We start from the raw sequence: 27,539 nt of genomic DNA, 5'->3' as shown, positions 1-27,539 counted from the left end.
AGGGTTCAAGGAAGGATGAGCTGCAAGGTTAGGCAAGTCCTGAAAAATACCCAAGATTGTGAGGGAGAAACAAGGGGAAGGGACCCAGAGGTGACAACCAGGAAGAGGGCAGGACCTACAGAGAGAACTGCAAAGCTCCACGGGTCACCAGGACCAAGGAGAGGCAAAGAAGCTGAACTAATGCCTAAGAAATATTTTATTTCCACCCCACAGACCATGGTCACCCAGGATGGAGAGCCGCATTGTTGCCTGATTGGATACCCTACTGGTGCAAGGTAAAAGCCCTCCCTGGAAAGTTGGTGCCTGCCGGTCACATGCATGTCATCCCGCATTCAGAGACATTGCTGACCACCCCTGAAATGACACTGGGAGGCACCACCCCCTTTGCAGTCACTCTGAATGCTCACAGCTCTTCAAACCACAGAGTAGAAAACCTTAACAAGAAGACAATAATTCACCCCTGCTACACAGTAACTGTTGAACTAGGAAATTAACCAGGAAGAGTAAGTCCAGAACCAAAGGAAGACAGGTATGTCCAGTTCTCTGAAGAACTAGAAGCAAAAGGGAAACTGGAAGGATGATGACCCCCTAGAACCCCTACCCCAGCCTCACTCTGTCCTAAGCCTGGATATTATAATCATGACCAAGAGTAAGAGAAGCCTAACAGATTGTCCATATCCTGGGCACAGCAGGGAAAGAGGCATAGCAGGGATCATAAAGACATTGTTTTGCAAGTTGCCAGCAGTTTAACTCTATTACTTAGAATTCCACCTCTGTGGATACCAGGCATAGCATTATGTGACATAACTAGATATCTGACTGCCTTAAGCTAGTTTTTTTTTTTTAAACCTTTTGAGTCTTAGATTATCATCTATAAACCTACATGATAAAATAGTTGTGAGGATTAAAAAAATTTTTTTTGTGGAATAAATAAGCCACTGAATTTCATGACACATGAGAACCAGAAAGGAGTTGTTCTAGGTGAGTCTACCACTTGGAAATGGATTGAGGTATGTACAGAATAATGGGCTGATCTATCCAGGCAGAAGAATCTGACAGACTCTACACTCAGTGAGACTCACTCCTGGAAGCACACGGGTCCTTTTGCGCCCTTGCTATGTGCAAGGTGCTGCTCTGTTGTGCTAGACCCTGTGGAGGAAATTGCCTTCCAGGAGTGTGGTGATGTTATCATGGTATCACATATGCCCGAACTCACCAAAATATATACATTAAATATGTGCAATTGCTTGTAAATTAAGTATATCTCAATAAAGCTGAAAACAAAAGATCTCTTTGACAAACCATAAAAAAATAAGTCAACAATTGTTCTCTGAGCCCTTTCTAGTTAAAATAACAGTTTAGAGTTCGTGTAGGTATTGAAGAGATCCAGAAAGAGAAAGGGTGAGGAGGTGCTTACTATGATGGGTAAATTATGATGTACTAAATGTAACTTGTGGTCAGTCTTCTCTTGGGTGAGTGAGGATATATATAAAGACCCAAAGGGAAGATATAGTACATTTATTTTCATGTTCTCCTTGGGGGGGGGGGATGTGAAGATTACAGAGAGGAGAAAGGCAAAGAGAATGCCTTGGCTGGAGTTGAGGAGAGGAAGAGGAGGTGGGGGAAATACTTCGGGAGCCGAGAATGAAGGTCATTGTGACATGCCTCTTGTGTTTCAGTTGCCTGTCCCAGCACACTGCTCAGCAAATGAGACTGAGAGAAGCCAGAGGGGAGAGGGGGTAGGTCATCCCAGTAGAGTCTGCTGCCTCGGTCGTCTTCCTCTCTACCACCACCACTTCCCACAACTTCTCATCCGGGTGTTTCAGAATGCGCAGGTGATAGGAACCATTCTGGGTTTCCCCAGGTTCGGACATCAACAAATGTAACAATACCACACCACGGAGAAGCCGTAGACCCAGATCATCAACATGGCAATGAAAGCCACATGCCAGCAGAAGAAGGTGGTGACAAATATAATGTCGTTTTCATCATCGTCCATCCATTTATAGCCAGAAATTGGTTTGTACAGCATAAAACCGATCTGAATCAGCCAAGAGCCTGTCAACATATAAAAAAAGGCCTTCATCACCCAAAGCTGCAGCATATCGGGAGCCCACAGCTCTGCGACTACCACCAGCGCCAGCAGGAGTATGGCCTGGGTGAGCAGGACGTGGGACTGCAGCTCCACACCTTCGGAGTCCTGCATGTGAGACACCATCAGAGGCAGAAAGAGAAACATGCCCAGGGCTTGGGCGCCCTGCTCCAGAGCAGCACACCGCTGGGGCAGCAGGTTCTGGCTCACCACATCCACACACCCGCTCAGAAAGAAGGCCATATAGAGAGTGAAGTGTTGCCACTGTTTGCGGTACAAAAAGTTTCTCTGATGATATATCCTGCTGATAAGTACAAACTGTCCCTGTATGTTATGCAGCTCTTGGGCTGCTAAAATGAAGGCACTTAATATCTTCACCAGCCCAACATAGCATACTTGCTGCAGTCTTGCCCATCGTTCTTTGCTCCAGGGATAGCTTGGCAGATACTGGACAGGGTAGTTGCATATTAAGGCCCTGGAGACTAGTCGTGCATGATAAAGTCCATAGAAGAAGAGAGACAGTCCTGGGTACAGATGGCCCTCAAAGCCTCCCATGGAACTGAAGGTAGATCTGACCAAAGGGAGAGAGAAGCAGCTCAGAAATGGTTGCCTCGGGTTCTAGAGCGTGGAGGGAGCTTCCTGAAGCCTACTTATATCTTCTCTCCAGCTAGCTGCATCCACATACACGGGGAAATGGCTTTGGAGGAAACCCAAACTTACGCTGGGGTGGGTGTCATGGTTTCCGTTCTGGTCTTCTGCTCTGGTTCATTGATAGCTAACCAAGCATTGCTAAACAGTAAAATAAGCATATTCTCCATCACAGTGCCTGGACACCTGCAGTTCTCGGAGATTATGCTATAGACTCCCCTTGCCTCTCCTCCTCGTGCTCTTCATGCCATTGCTACCTTCCTTACTTCCCAAACTCATAGGACGTAAGGAAGAGCCGAGAGAAAGCATGGAGAGGATTCTGTGTGGGGCATATCCCTTAAGATTCTTCACATATAATCTCATACAAGTGCTAGGTACAAATGTATTCTCCTGGGTACAAACAGTCTTAGGTAAACATATACATACAATATTCAATTTCTCTGACGTTATTTGAGGCTTGCCAGAAAAATATTCCCTCCTGAGGATCTGTCTTCTGCTGATCTCCAGAGAGATCTTTCCTCCTGAGAGTCTTTCCTCTGAGCTGAAGCAATGTTTTTCCAAGTTAAAATGTAGGTGAACAGGTTCTACTCAGCGGTGCTAATTCAGAATTTCTTGAGGATGATGTCTTGAAATAAGCATTCCAAGACACACTCCCAGGTAGCTCTTAGGCGGACTAAAATTTGAATCACTTAGTAGTATGTATGTACTGGTTAGAAAGAAGATCCTATTAAACTAAGCTTAGTGTGAAGTAGCCATCAAATATTTTCTCTCATGAAATAAGCATTTAGTTAGAATGTAATGGTCATATAACCCTTCATGACAGCCAGTCAAGTGCAGGAATATCTCAGGTTAAATTTTTCTCATACTGATCCTACATATTTCCATTTTGGTTCATTTGTTGGTAAATTCTCTTTTGGTCTATCAACGGATCTTCCATTTTATTTTATAATTTTTAAAAAGATTTTATTTATTTATTTGACAGACAGAGATCACAAGTAGGCAGAGAGACAGGCAGAGAGAGAGAGGAGGAAGCAGGCTCCCCACTGAGCAGAGAGCCCAATGCGGGGCTCGATCACAGGACCCTGGGATCATGACCAGAGCCAAAGGCAGAGGCTTTAACCCACTGAACCACCCAGGCGTCCCTATAATTTTTACTGATTAAAAAAACCACAATTTTAGATTGATCTTCATATTAACCATCTTGTTGCATTACCTATGCTCTTGCTAATTTTCAAATGATTTTTTATAATCATATGAACTCCAATAATGAAAAAATGCTCTCCTTTTAGATACACCTGTCTTTTCTAATTGTCTCTCCCAATTGCATTAGCATGACAGAATTCTGTTGTTGTTTTAACTGTGAAAGCTCTCCTCTCCTGGGAAGTGTCTCCTCTAGCCACATGGTTAAACGGGAGCTGTCTCTTGCTGACAAATCCTGCTTTCCTCCTCACACATCAGTCAAGGGACTGAGTGCCTAAACCAGTGGGGCTGATCTAAGCCCTTCACCCACAATTTAACCAAAGAAACCAGCTCTCAGCCCTTTCATAGATTATATCAGTTCTGCTTACAGCAGAACTAATTAGCATATTGGGGTTATATTTCCTTCTCCGTGGATCCATTAATGTATTCATTATCTGTTGCTGTGTAACAGTTTTACACAATTTAATTCTGTGGCTTAAAACAACATGCATTTGGGGGACTGGGTGGCTCAGTTGGTTAAGCGTCCGCCTTTGGCTCAGGTCGTGATCTGCAGGATGCTGGGACCCATTCCTGCGTAGGGTTCCTGCTCAGCAGGGAGCCTGCTTCTCCCTTTCCTCCCTGCTTGTGCTCTCTCCCTATCTCTGTAGCTATCTCTGTGTGTCTCTCTCTCAAATAAATAAATAAAATCTTGAAAAAACACAACAGGCACTTATCTCACTTTCAGTGGGTCAGGATGCAGATAGAGCTTTGTCAGTCCTCTGCTCCCACTCTCAAGAGGTACAGTCATGACGTTGACCAGGCTTGCACTTCATGCTGAATCTGAGTCCTCTTCCAAGCTCACGGGGTTGTAGCAGAATTCAGTTCTTTGTAGCAGTAGGATTGCAGGCCCCCTTTGCTTGCTAACTATCATTTCTCATCCACTAGACTGACAAAAATTAGCTTGACAACTAACTGTCTGACAATGTGAAACAAACAGAATAATGAACATATTGCTAATAAGAATATAAGTTGATACAATCACTTTGGAAAAGAATTTGATATTATATGGCATAATAGAGAAAGTTGAAGATCTACATCCTTACTTGTATATGGTAGATGGTAACGCACCCACACGAGGATCATATGCAGGAATGGTCCACAGCAGCCCTGTCTATAGCTGGCGGAGAGAAGGAAGAATAATAAAAATGTCCCTCAATTTTAAAATATGTAGATGAACTTGTATGATATTCATAAAATAAAATATGGTAGAGAAGTAAGAATGAAAAATACAGCTACATTCAACAACATCATGATAATTTTCTGTGTTGACTGAACCCCAGGATGCCCAGATTAACCATTATTTCCAGGTCTATCTATGAGATTAACATTTGAATCAGTGGATATTGTAAAGTGGATTGTCCATCCCAATGTGGGTGGGTCTCATCTAATCCTTTGGGGACTGAATAGAACAAAAGGCAGAGAAAGATGGAATTCATGCCTTTTACTTCCAGCCTGTCTGCTGATCTGGGACATAGATCTTCTGGCCTTACACTGGGTTTACATCATCAGCTTCCTTGATCTCAGGTCTGCAGACTCTGACTGGAATTATACTACAGTGTCTCCAGCTTGGAGACAGCAGATGGTGAATTCCTGTGCCTTTGTAATCATGCGAACCATTTCCTCACGATCAATCTCCTTTATATATATCTTCTGTGGGTTCTGCTTCTCTGGGGAACTCTGACTGATACCAACATGGAACCTCAAAAATATATTCAGATAAAAAAAGAATGTAACATATACTGTGAGGTTCCACATATATAAAAAGGTCAAAACCACACAAAATTAAACAATGAGAACACATACATAGAACCATAAACAAAATTCAGGAAAGTGGTTACCTCCCAGAGGGGGATGCATAAGATAGATTTGAGAGGGACACAGGCGTGGAAAATAACAATGTTTTTCTGTTCTTATAGTTGGTGGGGACCACAGGAGTGTTGTCTACATCTCAACTCTGTAGAGTTTATATGTATTCTAATAATGTTATTTTGTATCTACTTAGTGTTCTTTTTTTTTTTTTTTTTTTTTTTTTTTTTAAAAAAATAAGAATTTTAGGTAGAAGCTCTGCGTGGAGAAGTGTGACTGGATGTCTATTCAGTCTGCTTTATGGGGAGAAGGTAGGAAGAGAGCTGTTTGCACGGGCCTCTCCAAATTCCAAAATGAGATTTTCTCTAGGACATCAACACTTACATGTATCATTCTACTACTGGCTGTTTTTCACTCAGTCATAATGATGCTTGAGACAGAACTATTTTGTTATATTTATAGAAGTATTTTGTTATATCGATAGTACTGATACATTTAATATTATATTCTTTATCTAGTCCCCTAGTGATGGACGTGTTGGTTTAGCTGACATACTTTTTAACAAACAATGCTGAGTTAATATTTTTCTTTAGAGAAGATAACCATAACTAGCATTTCTGAGTCACAGAACCATTACCTTCTCAAAATTTAATAACTAGTGATGTATCTCCCTTCAAAGTGGTAGCACAAATTTTCACTCACCCCTACAATATATTAATCAACAAGTTCTTTGGACATTGTATCCCCACCTATACTGCCCTTGTCCAAGCATGACCAACTTTGCTTTGTTGCCACATCCCTTAACTGAGGGATTCCTTAATTGGAGGGTTCCAGTCCCCATCTATTCTTATCCACACTGCAGCCAGAGTGAGCTTTGGGAATAGAGAGCTAATGATACCATTGGCTAAGTTAAATTCTCTAGTAGCCTCCGTGGCTTTGTGGATAAAATCCATGACCTTAGATTAACCCTGGAAGGTGTCTCTCACATTGGCCTGGCCTCATTTCCGGTCCCTTCCTACATGAATCATGGTCTTTAGGCATCTCAGAAGCTTCAAGTTCAGCCTGCAATGGACTTCCTATTCCACATTCTTTCTGTTTGGGAAACTCCTCCTTTCTCCTTCAAAGCTCAGCTTGAGTATTGTCTCCTCTCAACAAGGAATGATACACATCTCTATAGTTACACTTATACACATGCACTTATACTCATCTGTACAGTCACACAGTTTTACCACTCCTTATTTACTAGGAAGCATTTGAAGTTGGAGACCATGTCCTGTCTTCTTTTTCTCTTGAGAATCTAGCCCCATGCCTGGAGGTGCTCAGTGAGTGTTTGATGAATGAATATATGAGTGAAGTATCACATGAACACATGATCTCTACCATAAAATGCTTTATAATCTAGTTATAAAGACAGAACAGATACATACAAATGATGCAAGGCTACTAATGCAAAGAGCTAAATGCCAAATAAGTGAAACAAAAGACCAGACCTATTTAATTAGAGGAAAGAGCTCACCCCAGCTGTAGAAGTCAGGGCAAATATGATCATTCCCAGTGAACAGCTGGAGAGGCTAACATATGTGAGTTCAAATTTTATCTTCAACTCCTTTGTCCTTGGATCTATGGGTGTGGAGGACTTGGCATAACTGTAACACAAATACTCTCTCTCTGGGGCAATATTCCCTGTACTGAGACCACACAGTATAAACCAACGGCAGAGTGTAATCCCAGCAAAGAGCTTGGTAATGCAGCACAGAGCTCATATTCAAAGAACGTTTGTCTTTCAGCAATTGAGGTTCATTAGTGAGGGGTAGACTAGATGGCCTCAAACCAGGCTCTGCATGTGTGGCTTTCAGAACCCAGAGATTTCATGCTGCAAGTCCTGATACAATAATTGGAAAATTCACGTTCCATTAGAGGGACATTAACAAAAATTTCTCTCCTCTTACTCCTTACTGTATGAAAGAAGTAGTATCATCTAAAAGGATGAAAGGAATGGGCATATCCTATTGGTTTGGGGTTTTGTGACTAAAAATAGGTGGAATGTAAATCAAGAGCTTCTGTTTGGCCCAATGTGGCAGGAGCAAGGAGTTCCCCATATTGAGCCAGATACACCACTGATGGGGGAGACTCCTGGGATGGGGACGGAGCAAGTGTCCACTTACGAACTGATGTTTTATAATCTACAAACAAGACCTCCACCAGAAGCAGCCCTCCTGTACTGTAGTGGATTCTTGGCTACTCATTGACTCACCCCTAGGGACAGGGTCTGATGGGCACAGGCCAATAGTAAGGTATGAAACTTGGCTGTTCATAATAATTATCTCAGAAGAGGCTTTAAAAATACAGAGCACTAAATTTTCACCCTGACCCTAATGATTAAAGTCCCTCTGGGTAGGGGCCTAGGAATCTGAATTTTGAGTTATACCCAACCAACCCCCCATCCCCCAACTATTGGTGATTCCAATGCAGGCCATCTTTCCTGAGGCTTGGAAACCATTGCTCTAGACTAGAAAACACCATCCTCATCATTAGGCCATGCATGGGCACCATCTTCCTGCCCTAACTAACCCACAGATTCACCCGGGAGTATGGGGTGACATCTTTATAAAAGCAGAACCCACAATGTTTATCAAGAGATGCGGGCATGCAGGAGGAGAAGGAGAGGGAGCAGAGGTGGGAGGAGGCTACATGAGGGATGGACAGGCAGGTAGAGGGAAGGGAAGGTGGAGGAGAGAGAGATGGAGGAAACGGAGAGAGAACATGGGGGCTCACCAGGAGGAAAGAAAGGTTGAAAGCAGCCCAGACCCTGAGAAGACGGAGACAAAGAAAAGAGGACTCAAGGGAGCCAGAGGTTGTGCTTTCTTTCCCAAGGGTGGGAGAGAAGTAAAAAACCCTCCTTGTCCTGGCTCTGGGAGACCTTATCAGGTAGTGATTAAGAAATGAGGAGTCTGATTGGTGTTTGACACCTAGTTTGGCCATTTGCTAGGTGGATGCTTTAAGACAAGGTATTCATTTTCTCTAAGATTCATTCTTCTCATAGGTAAATGTGAAATTATGGGGCATCCATGAAATATAGTATCTTAAAGCAGATTATAAATATAAAGTATTTTAAGTTGGCAATCTTAGGGCTGGATGAGATCATAGAGCCTATTTCTTCCAAATCTCTGAAGACTCACAAAGGAAGGAAGGAACTAAAGCACAGAAAGTGATTCACAGGATGTCACATGGTTAGTGGGTTAGTGCATAACAAAGTCTACGCTGAGATATTTAGTCACAAGTTGACTGTCACTAAGAAGTACAAGGGAAGTCCAGATCAACATGAGGCAAAGAATACGTGGGTGAAGGCTGTGACCCCCTTTTTTACCTAGTCCCTCCACTGATGGGGCCTGTTCACACCAGAGAGACCCAAATACTTGGAAACAAGAATGTAACTGTCTTTATCCAGTGCCACCCAAGGACAAAGGCTATTGGAAGAAAATAAGTATTACAGAAGTACAGTCTTTTTGGGAAAGGAAAAATTTCATCAAGTTTTCTTTCTTTCTTTTTTTTTTTTTTAAGATTTTATTTATTTATTTGACATAGAGAGAGAGTGTACAAGCAGGGGGAGTGGCAGTCAGAGGGAGAGGGAGAAGCAGGCTCTCCACAGAGCAAGAAGTCCGATGAGATGTGGGGCTTGATCCCAGGACTCTGGGATTATGACCTGAGCTGAAGGCAGATGCTTAACTGACTGAGCTTCCCAAACAGCCCTGTCAAGCTTTTCTTTTACCTGCCAGTTCATTTAGTTTATCTACTTTTAGTCAAGGTTCTGAGTTAAATTATCCAGAGCCACTTTGATCCTAGAGTGAGGGGTTGGTGGGCAGGGAGCGTGGATGGGTGGTGGGGAACAGGAGAGTATCTCATTGGCAGACACTGGTATTTCCATCGCTGGAAAGACAGATCCTCTCATGTTAATTAATAAATTGGCCTTCTGGTTTACATATTAGTGTCACTCAGTCTTTCAGAACATAAACAGGCTGATAAAATTGAGTTTCTGGATCTGTAATGCTGATTTACTCTGGTTTCCTCTGACCCCCAATTCCTGCCCCACCTCACTTTCTGCCACCCCAGCTACAGCTGCCTAATGTTGCCCAGATCCCACATTTGCATTTAAAGGAGACACCTCAGAACCACCAATGCCTTAGTTTGATTCATTTCAATTCAATGTATTTGTATTAACTACATATAATCAGCCAGACACTGTGCTAAAAACTGATACTACAAGGACGAATAAGACATGACACCTGCCCTCAGGGAACTCAAAAGCAGTACCTGGACATTCAGAGTGGCCCATAGGCCCCCAATGTCAGCATCACTTGGGAGCTTGTTAAAAATGCAGACTCCTAGGCTCCAAATCAGACCTACCGAATCTGAATCTCTGGGTGATTTTTATGTGTATAAAGTTTGAGAAGCACTGATTTAGTAGAAAAGACCCAACTGACGCCATTTTGAATTAAATTTTATGTTGAATAAACCAAGTATGGTGGGCACATAGAGGAGCGTGTAGTTAACTCTGATGGAAAGGCAGCCATTTGCACTAACAGGCCAATAGCATGGGGATGGGGAGCAGATGGAGAAGGTGGGAGCATTCAGGTGTGGAAAATGGCACAAACAAAGTTATGAATGTGTATGGTGTCTGGGGCAGGGGTGAGGGTGGGGGTAGGCCATATACAGAGCCAGTCTAGGACAGACTGGAACAAAAGTCTTTTAGCAGCTTTTTGATCTCACCCTGGGATGGATGGCACCATCCATGCTTAGATGCTGTACCCTCTTTTGACTTGGATGGGGAGGCCCTCCCTACCCTTGTTACCAGCCCTCCACATTAGGGGCTGATCAGTGTGTCGACAGGCAGAGGCTTCTTTTCAACCTCTAGCCCTCAGTGACCCCTCAGGGATGAGGGGCTGATGTTTGCAGTCAGCAAAGGATGCCGAATCTCAGATCTCATGCCAGGCCACCTGGTCCCTGGCAGTGGCTCTACAGAATGACCTTGGGAGGGAGTGGATGCACAGATTCCCACAGATTCCCATGGACTCCTACGAATTCCTGGCAGCCCAAATGGCCTTTAGGGAGAGGGCTTCCCTCTTACTAAGGTTGTAAGGGAAGCTGACTATGGAGAAAGTCAAGAAAGTAATGACAAAGGGCAAGAAAGGGATGGAAGCAGGGTCTGGAGGCTGGGTTGTTGTCCTGGACTGGCCTCTAGAACATGAAGGGCCTCAGCTATAAAATGAAGAAGATGTACATATGATTTCCAGGGAGCCCCAACAGCCTGTGACTGTAGCACTTTCCAGGCTGCCATTTTCCCCATTTTTCGAACTACTTAGTTCCTCTTGGAATTCACTGCCCAGTGACAAAATAAAATATTCTTCTTGGGGACACAGTCTCCACCAAGCACAAGGCACCCAGGTTAGATCGTCTATCAGGGTTATATTTAGGGAAAAAAATAAAAATATATTAATTAATCATGAAATATACATTAAATATCTCCTATGTGTTTTGTCTGGTAGCCAAATTGAGCACCAAAGGAGCAGAAGCTTAAGTTCTGGCCAAAAATATTCTCATATATTTTTAGAGAACTATGACACACTTTAGTAAGGAAGAAAGCAGTAAACAATTCTTCAATTGGGTGTTTTACTAATGAAAATTGTTAACATTTCACAGTGCTCAACACTTTATAGGAATACCTCATTTATTTACATAAATATATGAGGTAATAAATCACTTAGGATGCTTGGGATGTAACCAGTAGGAAACCCTGATTCCACAGACTTAAACATTAAGAAATGTATTCTCTCACTTAATAAGAACTTCACAGGTAGACTAGTCCTAGAGCTGGTTAGTACAGTGGCCAAGTAAAGTCATTAAGGACTCAGATTCTCTCTAGTTTTTCTCTCTGCCATTCTCATTGGTATTGTTCATAGATTAACAACGATATTGTTTCAAGCTGCTGCCACACTTCCCAATGGCACATCTTTATAGAACGTCCAGAGGCAGAGAAGAGAGCTTTTTTTCTTCATTAAGTATATAAAGCCACCAAGCCTGGAGATATATCTCTATAGAGATATCTATACAGATTTAAATATATACATAAAGGATTTCTTTATGACAGGGACATTTCTCCAGCAGGACCTGGATTTCATGCCCACACCTACACCCAACACCAGCAAGGGAATCACCACTGGGCTCAACCTGCTTCACTCTCTGCTGCTGGGGCTGGTGCCTACGCCCACCTCCTCTGATACACAGAAGGAGGAGAGTAACTAGTGTGCACGCGCGCACATGCACACACACACACACACACACACACACACACACACAAATTTGGGGGAGGATGTTTCTTTAGGATAAAAGAAGAGGCAGGGGGCTATTCAGAAGGCAAACAAATAACTTTTTCCATTTTACAGTTGAAGGAACAGAAGTTTTGAGAATTAAGTAATTGGGTCAAGGTCATACAACTTTACACAGTAGAACTGGAGTTAAAAATGGAGCCTATAGCTGTAGGAACTTCTTGCTAGACATGTCTCCAAAGGCAAGGGAAACAAAAGCAAAAATGAACTATTGGGACTTCATCAAGATATAAAGCTTTTTCACAGCAAAGGAAACAGTCGGCAAAATCCAAAGACAACTGACAGAATGGGGAAGATATTTGCAAATGACATATCAGATAAAGGGCTAGTATCCAGAATATATAAAGAACTTACCACACTCAACACCCAAAAAACAAATAACCCAGCCAAGAAATGGGCAGAAGATATAAACAGACATTTCTGCGAAGAAGACATACAGTTGGCCAACAGACACATGAAAAAATGTTCAACATCACTTGGCATCAGGGAAATACAACTCAAAAGCACAATGAGATACCACTTCATGGTTAGAATGGCTAAAATTAGCAACTCAGGAAACAACAAATGTTGGCGAGGACATGGAGAAAGGGGAAATTTCTTATACTGTTGGTGGGAATGCAAGATGGTGCAGCCAGTCTGGAAAACAGTATGGAGGTTCCTCAAAAAGTTGAAAACAGAGCTACCCTATGATCCAGCAATTGTATTACTAGGTATTTACTGCAAAGATAGAAATGTATTGATTCCACAAAACAAACTGAGGGTTGCGGGGTGGAGGAGGGTTGCAGAAGGGGCTGGGGTTATGGACATTGGGGAGGGTATGTGTTGTGGTGAGTGCTGTGAAGTATGTAAACCTGGCGATTCACAGACCTGTACCCCTGGGGATAAAAATATATTATATGTTTATAGAAAATAAAATTTAAAAAATCATAAAAAAAAAGAAATGTATTGATTCCATGGGGTACCTGCACCCCAGTATTTATAGCATCAATGTCCACAGTAGCCAAACTATGTAAGGAGCCCAGATGTTCACCAACAGATGAATGGATAAAGAACATGGGGTATAGATACAGAATGGAATAGTACTCGGCCATCCAAAAACATGAAATCTTGCCCCTTGCCACAATGTAGATGGGACTAGAGGGTATTATGCTAGGCAAAATAAGTCAACCAAAAAAAGACAATTATCATATGATCTCACTCATATGTGGAATTTAAGAAACAAAACAGAGGAGCATGGAGGAAGGGAAGGAAAAATAAAACAAGATGTAATCAGAGAGGGAGACAAACCATAAGACACTCTTAACCATAGGAAACAAACTAAGAGTCCTGGAGGGGATAGGGGGAGGGCACAAGGTATCTTTAAGGAAGTTTAAGGAAGGCATATGATATAATGAACACTGGGTGTTATGTACAACCAATGAATCACTGAAAGCTACCTCTGAAACTAATTTTAAAAAGTAAATGTGAAAAAAAAATGAAATGAAGGAAAAAAAAAAAAAGGAAATGAAGGCAGAGATAGAGCTGATGTTTCTACAAGCCAAGGAGCACTGAAGACTGCCAGTGAACCACCGGAGACCAGGGAGAAGGCACAGAACAGACCCCTCCTCACAGCCTCAGAAGGAACAACCCTGCTGACACCTAGAACTCAGATTCTTCAACTGCAGAACTGTGAGACAATACATTTCTGTTGGAACCACTCAGTTTGTGGTACTTTGTTATGTCACCTCTAGCAAACTGCTACAGCCTCCTTGGGCAGGGGGCTATAAATCTGATGGTGAACAGTCTTCTGCTAGGGTTGCTTTTTCCTTTGAGAGTCTCATGTGATTCGCTGGACACTAGGCTGGTGCTAACTCTATTTGACATTAATTTCTTGGCTTGAGATTCTTGGACCCTGCCCCCCACACTTGAATAGTGTGAATTCAGAGAGGGTGCAGATTCTCACGTGGGCCTTGTTTTATTTTCTTCCCTGGGCTCGTACCAGAGAACAGCTTCCTTACTTCCTGAGCTGGTGGGAAGAATTTGTTGAGTCTCTCTTACACTGACAGGACCATTTCCAAATCCAGCCTCTATGTAGAAATCTGTGTTTTCGTTTTGCCAATGTCTGAGCCCAAGCACATACCTCCTGTACCCCTAACTGGCATGAAAACCCCAGCTAGCAGGGGCACGGAATCAACTCACGATCTTGCCCTCTAGCTCTGAGCTACAGTTTATATTTTATCACCTGGGGATTGGGGGGGTTTCTTCTTTAGATCTTGGATAAAAAAAAAAAATAACGATCTTGTTCTGCTACATCTTATTTATTTTATCCCCCATGTCTTTTCCTGTGGAAGTGGGAGGGGGATTAGATCAGCCTGTTATGTTGCCAAAAACAGAAGTCCTTGGAGAAGGAAAGAGAAGTTATTAAAGAGGAGTTCATCTTTTACATTTTTTAAAAAAAAGATTTTATTTACTTATTTTTATTTATATTTATTTATATTATATTTATATATTTATATTACATTAATTTATATTATTTATATTATATTTTTTAAAGATTTTATTTATTTATTTGTCAGAGAGAGACCACAAGTAGGCAGAGAGGCAGGCAGAGAGAGGAAGGGAAGCAGGCTCCCTACCGAGCAGAGAGCCCGATGTGAGGCTCGATCCCAGGAATCTGGGATCATGACCTGAGCTGAAGGCAGAGGCTTTAACCCACTGAGCCACCTAGGAGCCCCAAGAGGTTCGTCTTTTAAAGGGAGCAAAGGTGTTGAGTTGCTGGGGTAGTTCACACATCTAGGTGGGTGCTTTGCTTTCTTTTGAGGGATGGTGTTGCTGGTATAGCCTAGCCACTGTATGCATGGGGCTGGAAGAGGGTGTTCCACAGTCTAGAAATAGCCTCCTCTGGGGGTTGAGCTTGCTCCCACAGGAGGGTCCCTAATGTAACTCTCTTTCATCCCACATCTATTCTTCTCAGGAGCTTTACAATACCCATGAGAAATCAGAGACCATAGCTGGATGGCAACTGAGTCTCAAACCACCTGAAAAGGATTTTGATTTCTCCTTTCATTGGAAGGCTAGACATAAGGGAGCCAATTACGGAAAATCCCAACTACTTAAGTCAGGGTTACAGCCATCAGAAATATCCCACTAAACCCATAATCTGTGTTAATGACCATAACTAAGAGGACCTGCCCATTCTCATTAACATTATATCCATCATGAGCTTAAGAGACTCAAGCCCACAAGGGAGCCCAATTTCTCATGTGAGGGAAAGAGGAGAGGGTCCTTTACTTTAAGGCCTCCTGAGAACCTGAAGTCCCCTGAAGTGTTCCTAGCAATCCCATCTGCTTCTGCTAGATGTGGCACCGTGGGGCTTCAGCCAGCAAGTCAGCCAGCCGAGGATGCTGGCCAGCTTTCGGAATCTCCCTAAAAACTACGAAGTACTCCATGCAATAGGAAAGCTCTCATCTCTCACGATGGGGAATCCAAGCATGTTTCCTCTCTTGGAGGCACATTCAGGACCGAGACTTGATTTTTTAAGTGTTGCAACACAAGGCTATTCTGATGTATCTTGTGCTGGCTAACCAGCTGGCTGGCGGAAGCATCACCGGGTCAAATCTGGTAGATGCAGATGGGATTGCTAAGAGGAAGAGCATCAGAATTACTCATCTCCTTTTGTAGCCATAAGAGTGGATGGTATGGTTTTATGAACATCAGACATGAGAGGATCTAGTCCTTTTCTCTGGTCTTCTGACTACCGAGATGTAAAAAAAAAAAAAAAAAATTACACATAAATGGTTTCACGCTCTCTGGACAGAAGTAATGTCAGTCACTTCTCAAATGCAAATAGAACTGGCTCCAGCCCCAGTCTACCAGATTGTCAGGAAATGGATCCTTCGTCATCTACCACTCCTTCTGCAAGAACCCCATGACTAAGGCAGTCGCGTAGTCTGTCAAACAGCCTTTCTCAGATAGAGGAGAGACATGATGGAGTATTCTTGTTGTTGGTGCAGCAACAATGTCTCTGCCCTTCCAGCTCGGGAGCGGCGCTGAAGCTTTATGTTTCTGATGATTTAGCCTCAGTAAGGTAGTGCTGCCACAGTCTAGTCTCCATTCAAGCCAGCAGAGGCCTTGGAAGGAGGGCCCCTCTGAGTAACAGTCAGTCGGTATGGTCTCAGATGCCCGTGCTTGTTACCTGGGCCCCAGGACCTTCTCTCTCCCATTCAGTCCCCGAGGACTCCTGGTGCCCCCTCTGAGGCCTTACTCAGAAGAAGTGATTGAATTTACTCCCAGTCCCTGGGATTTCCTCCAGGATCAGGCAGCTGTTCACTTTTAACTTCCTGAAGCCCAAAAGCCCATTCTGACTTCTTCTGCTTCAAGAGTTTGAGCACCATGAGGAAAGGCCTGCATTTTCAGGACAAAGAACGAGCCATCCACTCTCCCGAGGAGGAGGATCCAAACTTTAGGAACACAAAATTCTATGTGCCATCCTGGCAGTGTAGTTAGGACAATGTCTTTTATTCCTTCTGGATGAGTTTCTACCTCTTTTTCCAGGACGGAAAGGGGAATGATTACTGCTCCAGGGACACAGACACAGCACACAATGAAAAGTCCCACCAGGTCTTCCTGAGGCACAGAAACAAAAAATTCAAGTTGAATTTTTAATGGATCACTCTTTCATAGTAGAAAAGGGTATCGCATGACTTTGAGATCTGACCCACGGGTCCTTGGCACTTAATAATGTTTATGCAAATGAATTACTTTTTAGTGACAATCACACCTAATTTTGTCTGCTATCAAATTGCCCAGGAAATTGGAATAAAAATGGGTTTTAGAAACAGTTTTAGGCGTGATTATTGCTAAAATGTATTAAAACGTATCTGCTACCTTTGATAAGATATGATGAATATATTTTACTTTTTTATCTTTTTATCGCTTGGCTAGTTATTTTGTTCAGTCATCATATAGGAAGGCAGGGTAGGATATGGAAGGAGCGCTATGAGTATCTACACTTAGACCCAAATTGTTACATGCTTTTAAGTTTTATTCTGCTTGTCAGTTTTTTCCTCTTGTCAGGACATCGGCTTGGCTCTTATCTGCTGTCATATATGTGAATTTTCTTCTTCAGTTGCTATGCTGCTTCTAATCTATGACCTAGGCAATGAATCAGTAAGATAAACTAACATTGCATATATAGAGACAGTAAATTGGTTTTGAATGAGATTTTTTTTATGCATAATTGTCACTGCTCGAACCTTAGAACATCAACTCAAATTAAAATTTCAGGGGTGCTTCCTTCTTTTGTCTTGGACTTTCCCTGTATTCGAAATACTTGACTTTCCTATGTATGATCTTTCAAAGGTGAGTGGAGTATAACGACAGGTCTATTCTCAGAGATTCCACTAGTTAACATCTAATTCCATGCATAAAATTGTGGATTTGGGTACCCGCTCATTTTTCCTTCTGTGTGCCCTCCCATACTGGTCTGGCCTCATACTGGTCTGTCCCCTTCTTTCCAAGCATTAATGCTGGCAGCACATGGTGATAAAATAAAATTGGCATTGAACTTGGTCCACCCACTGAATCCTAATTTTTCTTACTTGGGAAGTCATATTGCTTCTCTGAACCTCAATCATCTAATTAATGGTGACTTTCTGACTGCCGGATAGCACTGCCTGGGAAAGAGGCAGAAGATGCTGCAGGCACTGAGGACAGTTGTTAAGCTGGAAGGTCTGGCCGCTCCGAGTACCATCTATTTATTTATTTATTTATTTTTAAGTAGACTCCACACCCAGCATGGGGCCCAAAGCAGGACTTGAATTCATAACCCTGAGATCAGGACCTGATCTTCTTACATATTTAGGTGTTGTGAAAATTGAAAGTGATAATGCTTGGGAAAGCATTTTCTAAAAATGTTATTATCCCACTGTAACATTCTTTTTTTTTTTTTTAAGATTTTATTTATTTATCTACAGAGAGATCACAAGTATACAGAGAAGCAGGCAGGCAGAGAGAAAGGGGAAAGCAGGCTCCCTGCTGAGCAGAGAGCCTGATGTGGGTTTCGATCCCAGGACCCTGAGATCATGACCTGAGCTGAAGGCAGAGGCTTAACCCACTGAGTCACCCAGGGGCCCCCAGTGTAACATTCTTACATGTCCTTGTTGCTAACAATTATTGAGATATTCTGTGACAGACACTGAGTTAGGCTTTATTGCTTTTGTGGGTTTTTTATTTTAAGATTTTATTTTTATTTATTTATTTGAGAGAAAGAGAGTGAGCATGAGAAGGGGAGGGGCAGCAAGAGAGACAAAACTTTAAGCAGGTTCCATGCCCAGTGTTGAACCCATTGAGGGGCTCAATCTCACAACCCTGAGATCATGACCTGAGCTGAAATCAAGAGTCTGACACTTAACCGACGGAGCATCCAGGCACCTCTAGACTTTATAGTTTTGTTTTTTTTAATCATTTAATCTTCACAAAAATATCTGAAATTATGCTAATAATAATGCTAACTATTGTCCTCACTTTGAGAATGAGGAAGCTAATGTTGAGAAAGGCTAACTAATTAGGGGCGGCTAAGTGCCTCAGTTGGTTAAGTGCTGGATCTCAGAGACTCAGGTCCTGATCTCAGGGTTATGAATTCAAGTCCTGCTTTGGGCCCCATGCTGGGTGTGGAGTCTACTTAAAAATAAATAAATAAATAAATAGACGGTACTCGGAGCGGCCAGACCTTCCAGCTTAACAACTGTCCTCAGTGCCTGCAGCATCTTCTGCCTCTTTCCCAGGCAGTGCTATCCGGCAGCCAGAAAGTCACCATGTCTGTTCTCAAGATCCATGCCAGAGAGATCTTCGACTCTCGTGGGAATCCCACCGCTGAGGTTGACCTCTACACCTCCAAAGGTCTCTTCAGAGCGTTGTGCCCAGTGGTGCGACCACTGGTATCTACGAGGCCCTCAAGCTCTGGGACAATAAGACCCACTACATGGGGAAAGTTGTCTCAAAGGCTGGTGAGCACATCAATAAAACTATTGCTCCTGCCCTGATTAGCAAGATACTGAACGTCGTGGAGCAAGAGAAGACTGACAGACTGATGATCGAGATGGATGCAACAGAAAATAAATCTAAATTTGGTGCGAACACCATTCTGGGTGTGATCCTGGATGTCTGCAAGGCAGGGGCTGTCGAGAAGGGGGTGCCTCTGTACCGCCACACTGCCGACTTGGCAGGCAATGCCGAAGTCATCCTGCGGGTTCTGGCTTTCAACGTCACCAACGGTGGCTCCCACGCCAGCAACAAGCTGGTCAAGCAGGCGTTCATGATCCTGCCTGTGGGTGCAGCTGGCTTCTGGGAGGCCATGCGCATCAGGGCTGAGGTCTACCACAACCTGAAGAATGTTATCAAGGAGAAATACGGGAAGGAGCCACCAACGCGGGGGATGAAGGCAGGTTTGCACCTAACATCCTGGAGACCAAAGAAGCTCCAGAGCTGCTGAAGAACGCCGTCAGGACAGCCGGCTACACTGACAAGGTGGTCGTGGCATGGAAGTAGCTGCCTCACAGTTCTTCTGGTCGGGCAAGTATGACCTGGACTTTAAGTCTCCCAATGACCTCAGCAGGTACTTCATGCCCGATGAGCTGGCCAACTTGTACAAGTCCTTCATCAAGGATTACCCAGCGGTGTCCTTTGAAGACCCCTTTGACCAGGATGACTGGGAAGCTTGGCAGAAGTTCACTGCCAATGCCAGGCGGTGGGGGACGATCTCACTGTGACCAGCCCGAAGTGGATTTCCAAGGCCATGGGCAAGAAATCGTGCAACTGCCTCCTGCTGAAGGTCAGCCAGATCGGCTCCATGACTGAGTCTCTCTAGGCATGCAAGCTGGCCCAGTCCAACAGCTGGGGCATCATGGTGTTGCATTGCTCTGGGGAGACCGAGGATACCTTCATCGCTGACCTGGTGGTGGGATTTTGCACTGGGCAGATCAAGACGGGGCACCTTGCTGATTTGGGCACTTGGCCAAGTACAACCAGATCCCCAGAATTGAAGAGGAACTGGGTAGCAGGCTAAGTTTGCCGACAGAAACTTCTGAAACCCCCTCGCCAAGTAAGCTCCAGGTGGTGCACCCCAGGTCCTGTGGTCCTGAGTCGGCTCATTAGACCTCTGCTCACCCCTTTGCCCCCAGCCAAGACTGACCGGAGCCTCTGCTAGTTAACTGCCCGCTCCCCTCCCTGTGCTGTTCTTGCTGCTTCCTTAGAACTGTTGCAGAAGCCTGACTCGACCATCTGGAACCCTGCTGGAAACCCTAGCTCTGTAGTCGTGAGGTTGGCCCAAATCACTGTTTTCTCACCTCACTTCCCACCCAGGGTCAGAGCCAAGTCTGTCTATATGATAATCTCTAGGTGTCCACAGGGGAGATCCCCAGTGGTTCTGTGAGCAGAATAAAAAGGCCTCAGTGACCCGTTGAGTAAATAAATAAATAAATAAATAAACAAACAGATAAATAAAGGCTAACTAATTATCATGAGTCCACACAGCTAATAAATGCGAGTCTGGGTTGGAGCTCCAGACCCCAAGTCTGGGTCTTCATACAATGGCAGAATTCAGTCTTTTGGCTCAGGGAGATCAGGGAAAGGGAAGAGGCAGCTCAGAAGAGATTCTGGAAGGCCCTTCATCTCACACCCTGGCATGTGGCTGTCTCTCCACCTCTCTCTACAGGCACAGAGGCTGCCCTGCCCTGGCTCCTGGTTCTTAGGGCTAGCCTTCAAAGTTCCACTTGAAGAATAATTCAAACTCCCTTCCAGATGGAGGGGTCAGACTCAACTCCCTGACCCGCCATGCTGAATTCCTGTGGCTGCCTGTATGCAATCGGCATTGCAACTTCTCCACGGTGCAGTAGGGTAAGCCAGGCTCTCACGCTTGTAGAAACGTATCTGGTGTCCCAATCATCCCAGCCAGCAGTTGATGATCTAATAGAAAGCTACAGTTTAAGATGGTTAGAGAGTCCAAAGTCCCCTATTTACATTTTATTTGCCCGCTCATTCCCTATAGCTATGCACCTGCCCAATCTCTCCATGTAAAAAGCCCAGGATCCAAAGGGATATTGACTCAGAATCTAATAATCTTTAAGAAAAAAATTCAGAAATGACTGCAATCTCTTGTTTGAGCTTTCCTTATAGCCTGTACCATGTGAACAAAATAGATTGCCGAAAAGAACACTATAATCCGAGAGGTAGAGGGGTTTATCTAGGTGGAACCATGATGTTCCAGCCTGAAACTCTGCTTCTCCCCTATTTTTCTCCATTTACTCATTTATTGACTGGACAGAACTTAAAAACTAATGGCAGTAATAAATATTCTTCATATAAGCAAATGCTGGTGACAACTAATCCTTTCAATTAGCATCATCTCTATTTGACAGATAAAGTAATCAAGGTTCAGGGACTTGCCAAAGGTCCTGAAGGCAGGAGGTGAGAGACTGGAATTCAAACCCAGGTCCAGCTAGATCCAAAGGCTGGTGGTTGTTCCTGGGCCACAGTGCCTCTTAGACCCCTCCTCACCACTCATTCCCCTGTGTCCTGGGACTGCACCAACCATATCTGGGGAGAACCTCAAGACCATATGTGACAAGATGAATGGCCCTGACGCTAAAATAACCAGCGAGGTCACTCCTTCCTCACTCTGATTCATGGAAACGGGAAAGATGCCATTAAGGCATACACACCCCTGCCTCAGAAATGCGAGACAGCTGCTAACAGGGCCAGCCTAGACAGCAGTCCCTGGATTTCTGCAGAAACGGTCTTTTTTTAAGCCAACATCAAATGTGCTTATTCAGAGGACACCGTCTCCCCATCCCTCCTTAAATCCTTAAAGTGCATTTCTATTTTCTATTAATTTATTTATATATTTTTATTAATTATATTTATTTATTTATTTATTTTCTATTTCTTTAGCCCCAGAATTTTATTCCCAGGATTGTCCCAGCCTAGGGAAGAAACTAAAGGTTGGAGTGAGCATAAAAACATGTGCTTCTCATTAGATTGTCTGGAACACGCGTTGTAACCTGCCCAACTTCAACACTTGGAATAGAAACACAGCACGCAGTTGAAAACACAATTAATGCTATATTCCCACTAGATTCCCACTGCTCAAGATCCCTGGCTCCCTACTGACTCATCAGACCCAAAATAAATGCCACCCTCTGGCATTCAAGGTCTTCTGTCAGCTGTGTCTCCAGGTCCTCCTCTTCAAGCCTCCTGTTTGGAGCCCCCCAGAACTCCCTGGCTTGGCAGACAGGCTGCCCCTTCCCTCAACATCTCCCCATCTTGGTTCCTCAGCTTGTGCCTGAAACGCCCTCTCACCTCTATGCACCTCCTCTAACTCCATCATTTCTTTTAAAGCTCAAAAGAAAAGTCTCCAAGACGCCCTTCCTCACCAGCCCCTATGCCTATATGTCTTTTTATTAGTACCCAGTCAATGACCCATTTCCTGAGCACTTCCCATGGGTCATCAAGACCTTTTCTGACCAAGATGTACTGAGCCCTTTCTGTGTGCCAGGCATTGTGCCAAATGCTCTGCATGTCACCCAACTGCTCTGCTCCCTGTTACAGAAAACCTTCTCAGAGAAGTTGTTTATACTCATGTCTCAACTCCTGTCCTCACACGCTCTTTTGAACCAACTTCAAACAGACTCTTGTCCCCAACACTGCACTGAAATTGCTCTTTTCAAGGTCACTAATGATTTCTATGCTTCTAAATCCAATGGTCACTTTCCAGTGCTCTTCTTCATTGATGTCTCAGCAGTATTTGTACAAGGATCTGACTATATTGTCTCATCTCATAATGCATGAGTTGTAAGAGAAGTTGATAATATTCCAAAAAAATCTTTGTATTTGACCTTATGAAATAAAGGTGGGATAAATACATATACATATACACATACACATAAAATCACTATAATTGTGTCAGCGACAATTGTAGTCTGACAAAAATACAGCTACTCAAATAACTGCTGTTGCTGTTAGCAATGTATTTTTTTCCCCTAATTGTTAACGTGGATAGAATTCTAAACAATCTGAGGGGTCTGAAGGGGCGGGAGGGTGGGAGGTTGGGGTACCAGGTGGTGGGTATTATAGAGGGCACGGATTGCATGGAGCACTGGGTGTGGTGAAAAAAATAATGAATACTGTTATGCTGAAAATAAATAAATTTAATTAAAAAAAAAGAATTCTAAACAAAGCAAAGTACAATGTTCTTTTGGTTTAAATGATTAAATATTACATGTTTGGTAAGTTATACTGAAGATATTTTATAAAGTAGAAATAGAGTCTAGATTCAAATAATTTAATTACATTTTTTTTCACTAAAGTGAATGCTTGACAGTAAAAGTTGTATGGGACCTGGGGCACAACTCAAGAGCAGAGATGGTGACCGGCTTTATTCTGAACTATCTTTTCAAGGTTGTTTGTATAGCAAACAGATTTCAAACACAGAACTAGTGTCCGCCTCAGAGCAAAGGGTAAGCACACTTACTGCACATTACAAAAGATTCAAGTTTCCTCAGCCTGGGGTTCCACTCCTGTCATGCAACTGTATCTCCATCATTTCTTGTCATTTCCTGTCTCTCTGGCACTTCCACACGGCCCTGGGGAACTGAGACTCAGGGAACTAGGGAAGGAAAAGGCAGATACTCTGTCTACCGTGATTATCGTAACAAAAGTCTTTATCTATGACCCCAGAGGCTCATGTCTTCTGCCAGCGTCCAGGAGGCTGTGGCAGGCTGACTTCCTGGCTTGTAAATCAGGTAAAATTCAGACCCTTTAGAGTTCTTGACAGTCGTTCCACTGACACTTACTGGAAGTATATCCTTACACCCAAATCTAGATTTTAGTCTTGATCTCTCGCTGAACTCCAGGCATTTCTAATTAATTGCCCTCACTACCTGAATATCAAACAGGCATCTCAAACTTAAAGTATCCCAGATAAACTCCTTCTCCTTTTCCCCAAGTCCTTTTTCTCCTGAAGCGTTTGCCAACACACACACAAAAATGTAAATTCGTCTTTCCAGTTTTTCAGACTGAAAACCTTGGTTTCATTTTGGGGGCCTTTCTTGCTCTTATATTACTCATCTAATGGCTCGCTCAATCCTTTTGACACTACCTTCAAAAAACATGCGGGAATCTGACCACTTCTCACCAACTTCACCCCTCCTCCCGGTTGTCAGAACTATCAGCCTCCATGTGGATAACTGCCATAGTCTTCACCAGTCTCTCCCCAAATATCCACGTGACTCCCAGCTTACCACTCAGGTCTCTGCTCGAATGTCACCACTATCACATTGGCCTTCAAAGATGATCCCACTGAAAACAGCCATTTCTCACAGGCCTGGCATGTCCTATTCCTTTACCCCATATCATTTTTCTCTCCAGCCTTTACCAGCATCTAATACATAGATGCTCATTTTTTATTGTCTTTTTCCTTCCACTAATTTCTTTCCCATTTCCCTCTATTCCATTGGAATGCTACTGTCAGTCTTTTCCGGGTGACTTTTATTTATTTATTTTTTAAAAGATTATTTATTTATTTATTTGACACAGAGACAGAGATCACAAGTAGGCAGAGAGGCAGGCAGAGAGAGAGGCAGGGAAGCAGGCTCCCCGCTGAGCAGAGAGCCTGATGTGGGCTCGATCCCAGGACCCTGGGATCCTGACCTTAGCCAAAGGCAGAGGCCACTCAGGCGCCCCAGGGTGTGTCTTTTATTAAAGGTGTTCCTGTTCTTTAGCAGCTCCCAGACTGGGGGTACTGGGCTGTGTTCACCCTTTGACTCCCATAGCTCCTAACACAGTTGCGGTTACAGTGTAGACTCTAGTTGGTTGAATTAGCCCAACCTATCCAGGTGCAAGCTGGAAGCAATTTATTCTTTCCTACCATGGCCCCCTAAAACTTGCTCTGTGGAACCAATTTTCTTTGCTCCTGGGCCAAAATCTCAGTTACTCAGAAACAAAACAAAACAAAACAAAACCCAAAAAAATTACAAGCGTTCAGTCTGGTACAGTCATCAAATAATCTAGCCCAATTCATGTGCATTATCTCAACTCTGAATTTTTGTCCGGTTCAGAACTCATCTTCTAGCTTGGGCTGCTCTGGGCTGAGAAGCTCACAGAGGCGGTGGGGATGGCTGAGACGGTGTGTGGTCAGCTCCGCTCTCTCCCTCGCTGCACCGCCGTCCACTCTCTAGCTACCCCTCCTGATCTGTCCCAGGCTGGCTCAGAGAAAAGGAGATTGGGGACAGGCACGTGGTCTTACGAGGCTAATGTATTTGCCCATGCTCTCTTCGTGATCCTCTTTCTAGAGATACCTCTGGTGCTTCCTCAGAGATTGTACACTGAGCCTGCCCCAATGCTGGCTATGCCTTGCCTTCACATGACCACCTGTGACTCCCCCTTTCAACCCCATAGGCCCCTTCACCCCTCCAGGCGGCCTTCTAGGGAAAGATCCCTTGAAAAAGCCCAGTCCTGCTGACTTCCATAGGGTTTATACACAGACTTTGGACACAACCGCCATTGCCCTTCTGTCAGTGGACACACACCCCACTGCCTCTGTGCCAGCTCTCAGCACTCTGTACCAGGTAGGAACAACCCCATGCAAGCTTCCTGCCGCTGGACTCCCAGGTGAGAGTCAGACTTAGCCCTCCATCCTTCCAGGTAACACAGTCCTACTCCTCACAACACCTCCTGGAGTCCTTGTCCCATAGCTTGACATAAGGGGAGAGGACCTTCATCTCTCCCACTGGCCAGTGAGGATGGTTCAGAAAAAGCACAGGACACTGACAATTCTCTGTAAAGGAGTTCTCACTTTCCAATCTTTTGTCAACATCAACTTCTTAGATGAGCTAGAGCTGGGTGGTAAGCAAAAGCCAGCAGCAGCATGACCCCAGGGTTTCCCGCAAAAGTCTAGCATAGCAGCTCCAGAACCTCCACTTGGGTGAGAGGTGGCACAGAGGGATTGGGGTGCATGCCCACTGTCGTTCCTCTTGGAAAGACAATAGGATTTCCCACCAACAGTTTTATTATTAGCCTTTGAAACTCAGGACAAAAGGATGAGCTACAGGTAAGACCCTGCTTTAACATTTGTTGAATTGAATACCACAAACGGAACATGACAAGATACATCTCCAAACGAGGTCTACTACTCTTGAGACAAATCCAAAGTCCATCTCTGCTAATCTGATGGATTGGATCATCTGATGGATTCTTAAGTTCCTTTCTGGGAAAGTCTTTAACCAGAAGTCTGGAGAAGCAGTGAAGGAACAGTCTTTGATAGGAGAGTTTTTTTGGTGGTGTGGTTGTGATGGACACGTGGAAAAGATGACCATGCCAGCCAAGAGTCTGTAATGGGACAGAAACAGTGTGGATAGTCCGTCTAGGACGGGTTCTATCCAGGACACTGGGACCTTTTTATGATAGGAGAAAACTGCCTCTGCTGAGGACTGCCTGTGGCAATCCTAAATGTCCTTATTTAAACATTAGTGTATGTGCTGCCAAAGCGAGCACTTATTTAAACATTAGTATTGACCTGAAGCACCCCTCTGCTTTTTTTTTTTTTTTGCCCCCAAACTCCATATCCCAGTAGATATTCCTGGGGATATGCTTCTCACCAGCTTAGGGAATGGAATAAAAGAGAAAAACAGAAATAAGCATGAGGGACATTAACACTCATTATTCAAGCACGTACAATGATCTCCATGTTTGCCTATTATAAAACAAGCCATCTAATCTTTGCAATTATTCTGAGGAGTAAATAGAACTAGCCCCTGGGAAAACTGAGGCTTGAACCGATTAAGAGATCTTCCTCATGAACACAAAGATAGAAGAAACAGAATAGGTACAACTTGCTACAACCAAAACATTCCCTGGGTTTTCCTGCCAGTTCTCCCAGTGTGCTCCACCTGAAAGGCCGCTGCTCACCGCTACCTTTCCAGATCCTACCATTCTTAAAGGGCAGCTTCTATCTACCTCCCGGCATATAGCAGTCTTAGTTCCCTCCAGTGTGAAGCAATTGCTTCTTCCTCGATCTGATGGAAATTTTAACCTCTTTTGTGATATGTCACAGTCTTCGCACCCTCCCAACCCCACATAATGTGGCCATTTGTGTGCCCCTTATTTCCACAACGTGGAATCCTTGAGGGCAGTGACAGTGCCTCATCTACCTTGATATTACCCAAAGCGTATAATAAAAGTCTTAGAGCACATTTCTTGCTCATAGATGGTATTCAACACACGTTTGTTGAATGAGCAACAGAGAGGCATTGCAAAAAATGAGATCTCAGGTATACTGATTTCTCAGAGCACCTTGTTTGCAGCTCAAATGAACAAGATCTGAAGGTCCGCTGTCATCA

The 27,539-nt window shown here is 43.8% G+C and overlaps 1 protein-coding gene and 1 pseudogene across 1 annotated transcript; one reads left to right on the top strand and one right to left on the bottom strand.

Moving 5' to 3' along the window:
- Nucleotides 1–1,873: 1,873 nt before the first annotated feature.
- On the bottom strand, nucleotides 1,874–2,647 carry LOC116576433 (transmembrane epididymal protein 1-like). The gene has a single exon (XM_032318627.1). It carries the CDS (start codon nucleotides 2,645–2,647, stop codon nucleotides 1,874–1,876), a length of 774 nt encoding a protein of 257 aa, XP_032174518.1.
- Nucleotides 2,648–18,861: 16,214 nt separating this feature from the next.
- Nucleotides 18,862–20,267, top strand: LOC116576611 (annotated as a pseudogene).
- The last annotated feature ends 7,272 nt before the right edge of the window (nucleotides 20,268–27,539 follow it).

The sequence above is a fragment of the Mustela erminea genome, chromosome 17 (assembly GCF_009829155.1).
Source record: "Mustela erminea isolate mMusErm1 chromosome 17, mMusErm1.Pri, whole genome shotgun sequence".
Classification (NCBI taxonomy): Eukaryota; Metazoa; Chordata; class Mammalia; order Carnivora; family Mustelidae; genus Mustela; species Mustela erminea.
Note: the sequence above shows the minus strand (reverse complement) of the source record. Positions and strands in the feature narration are given on the sequence as shown.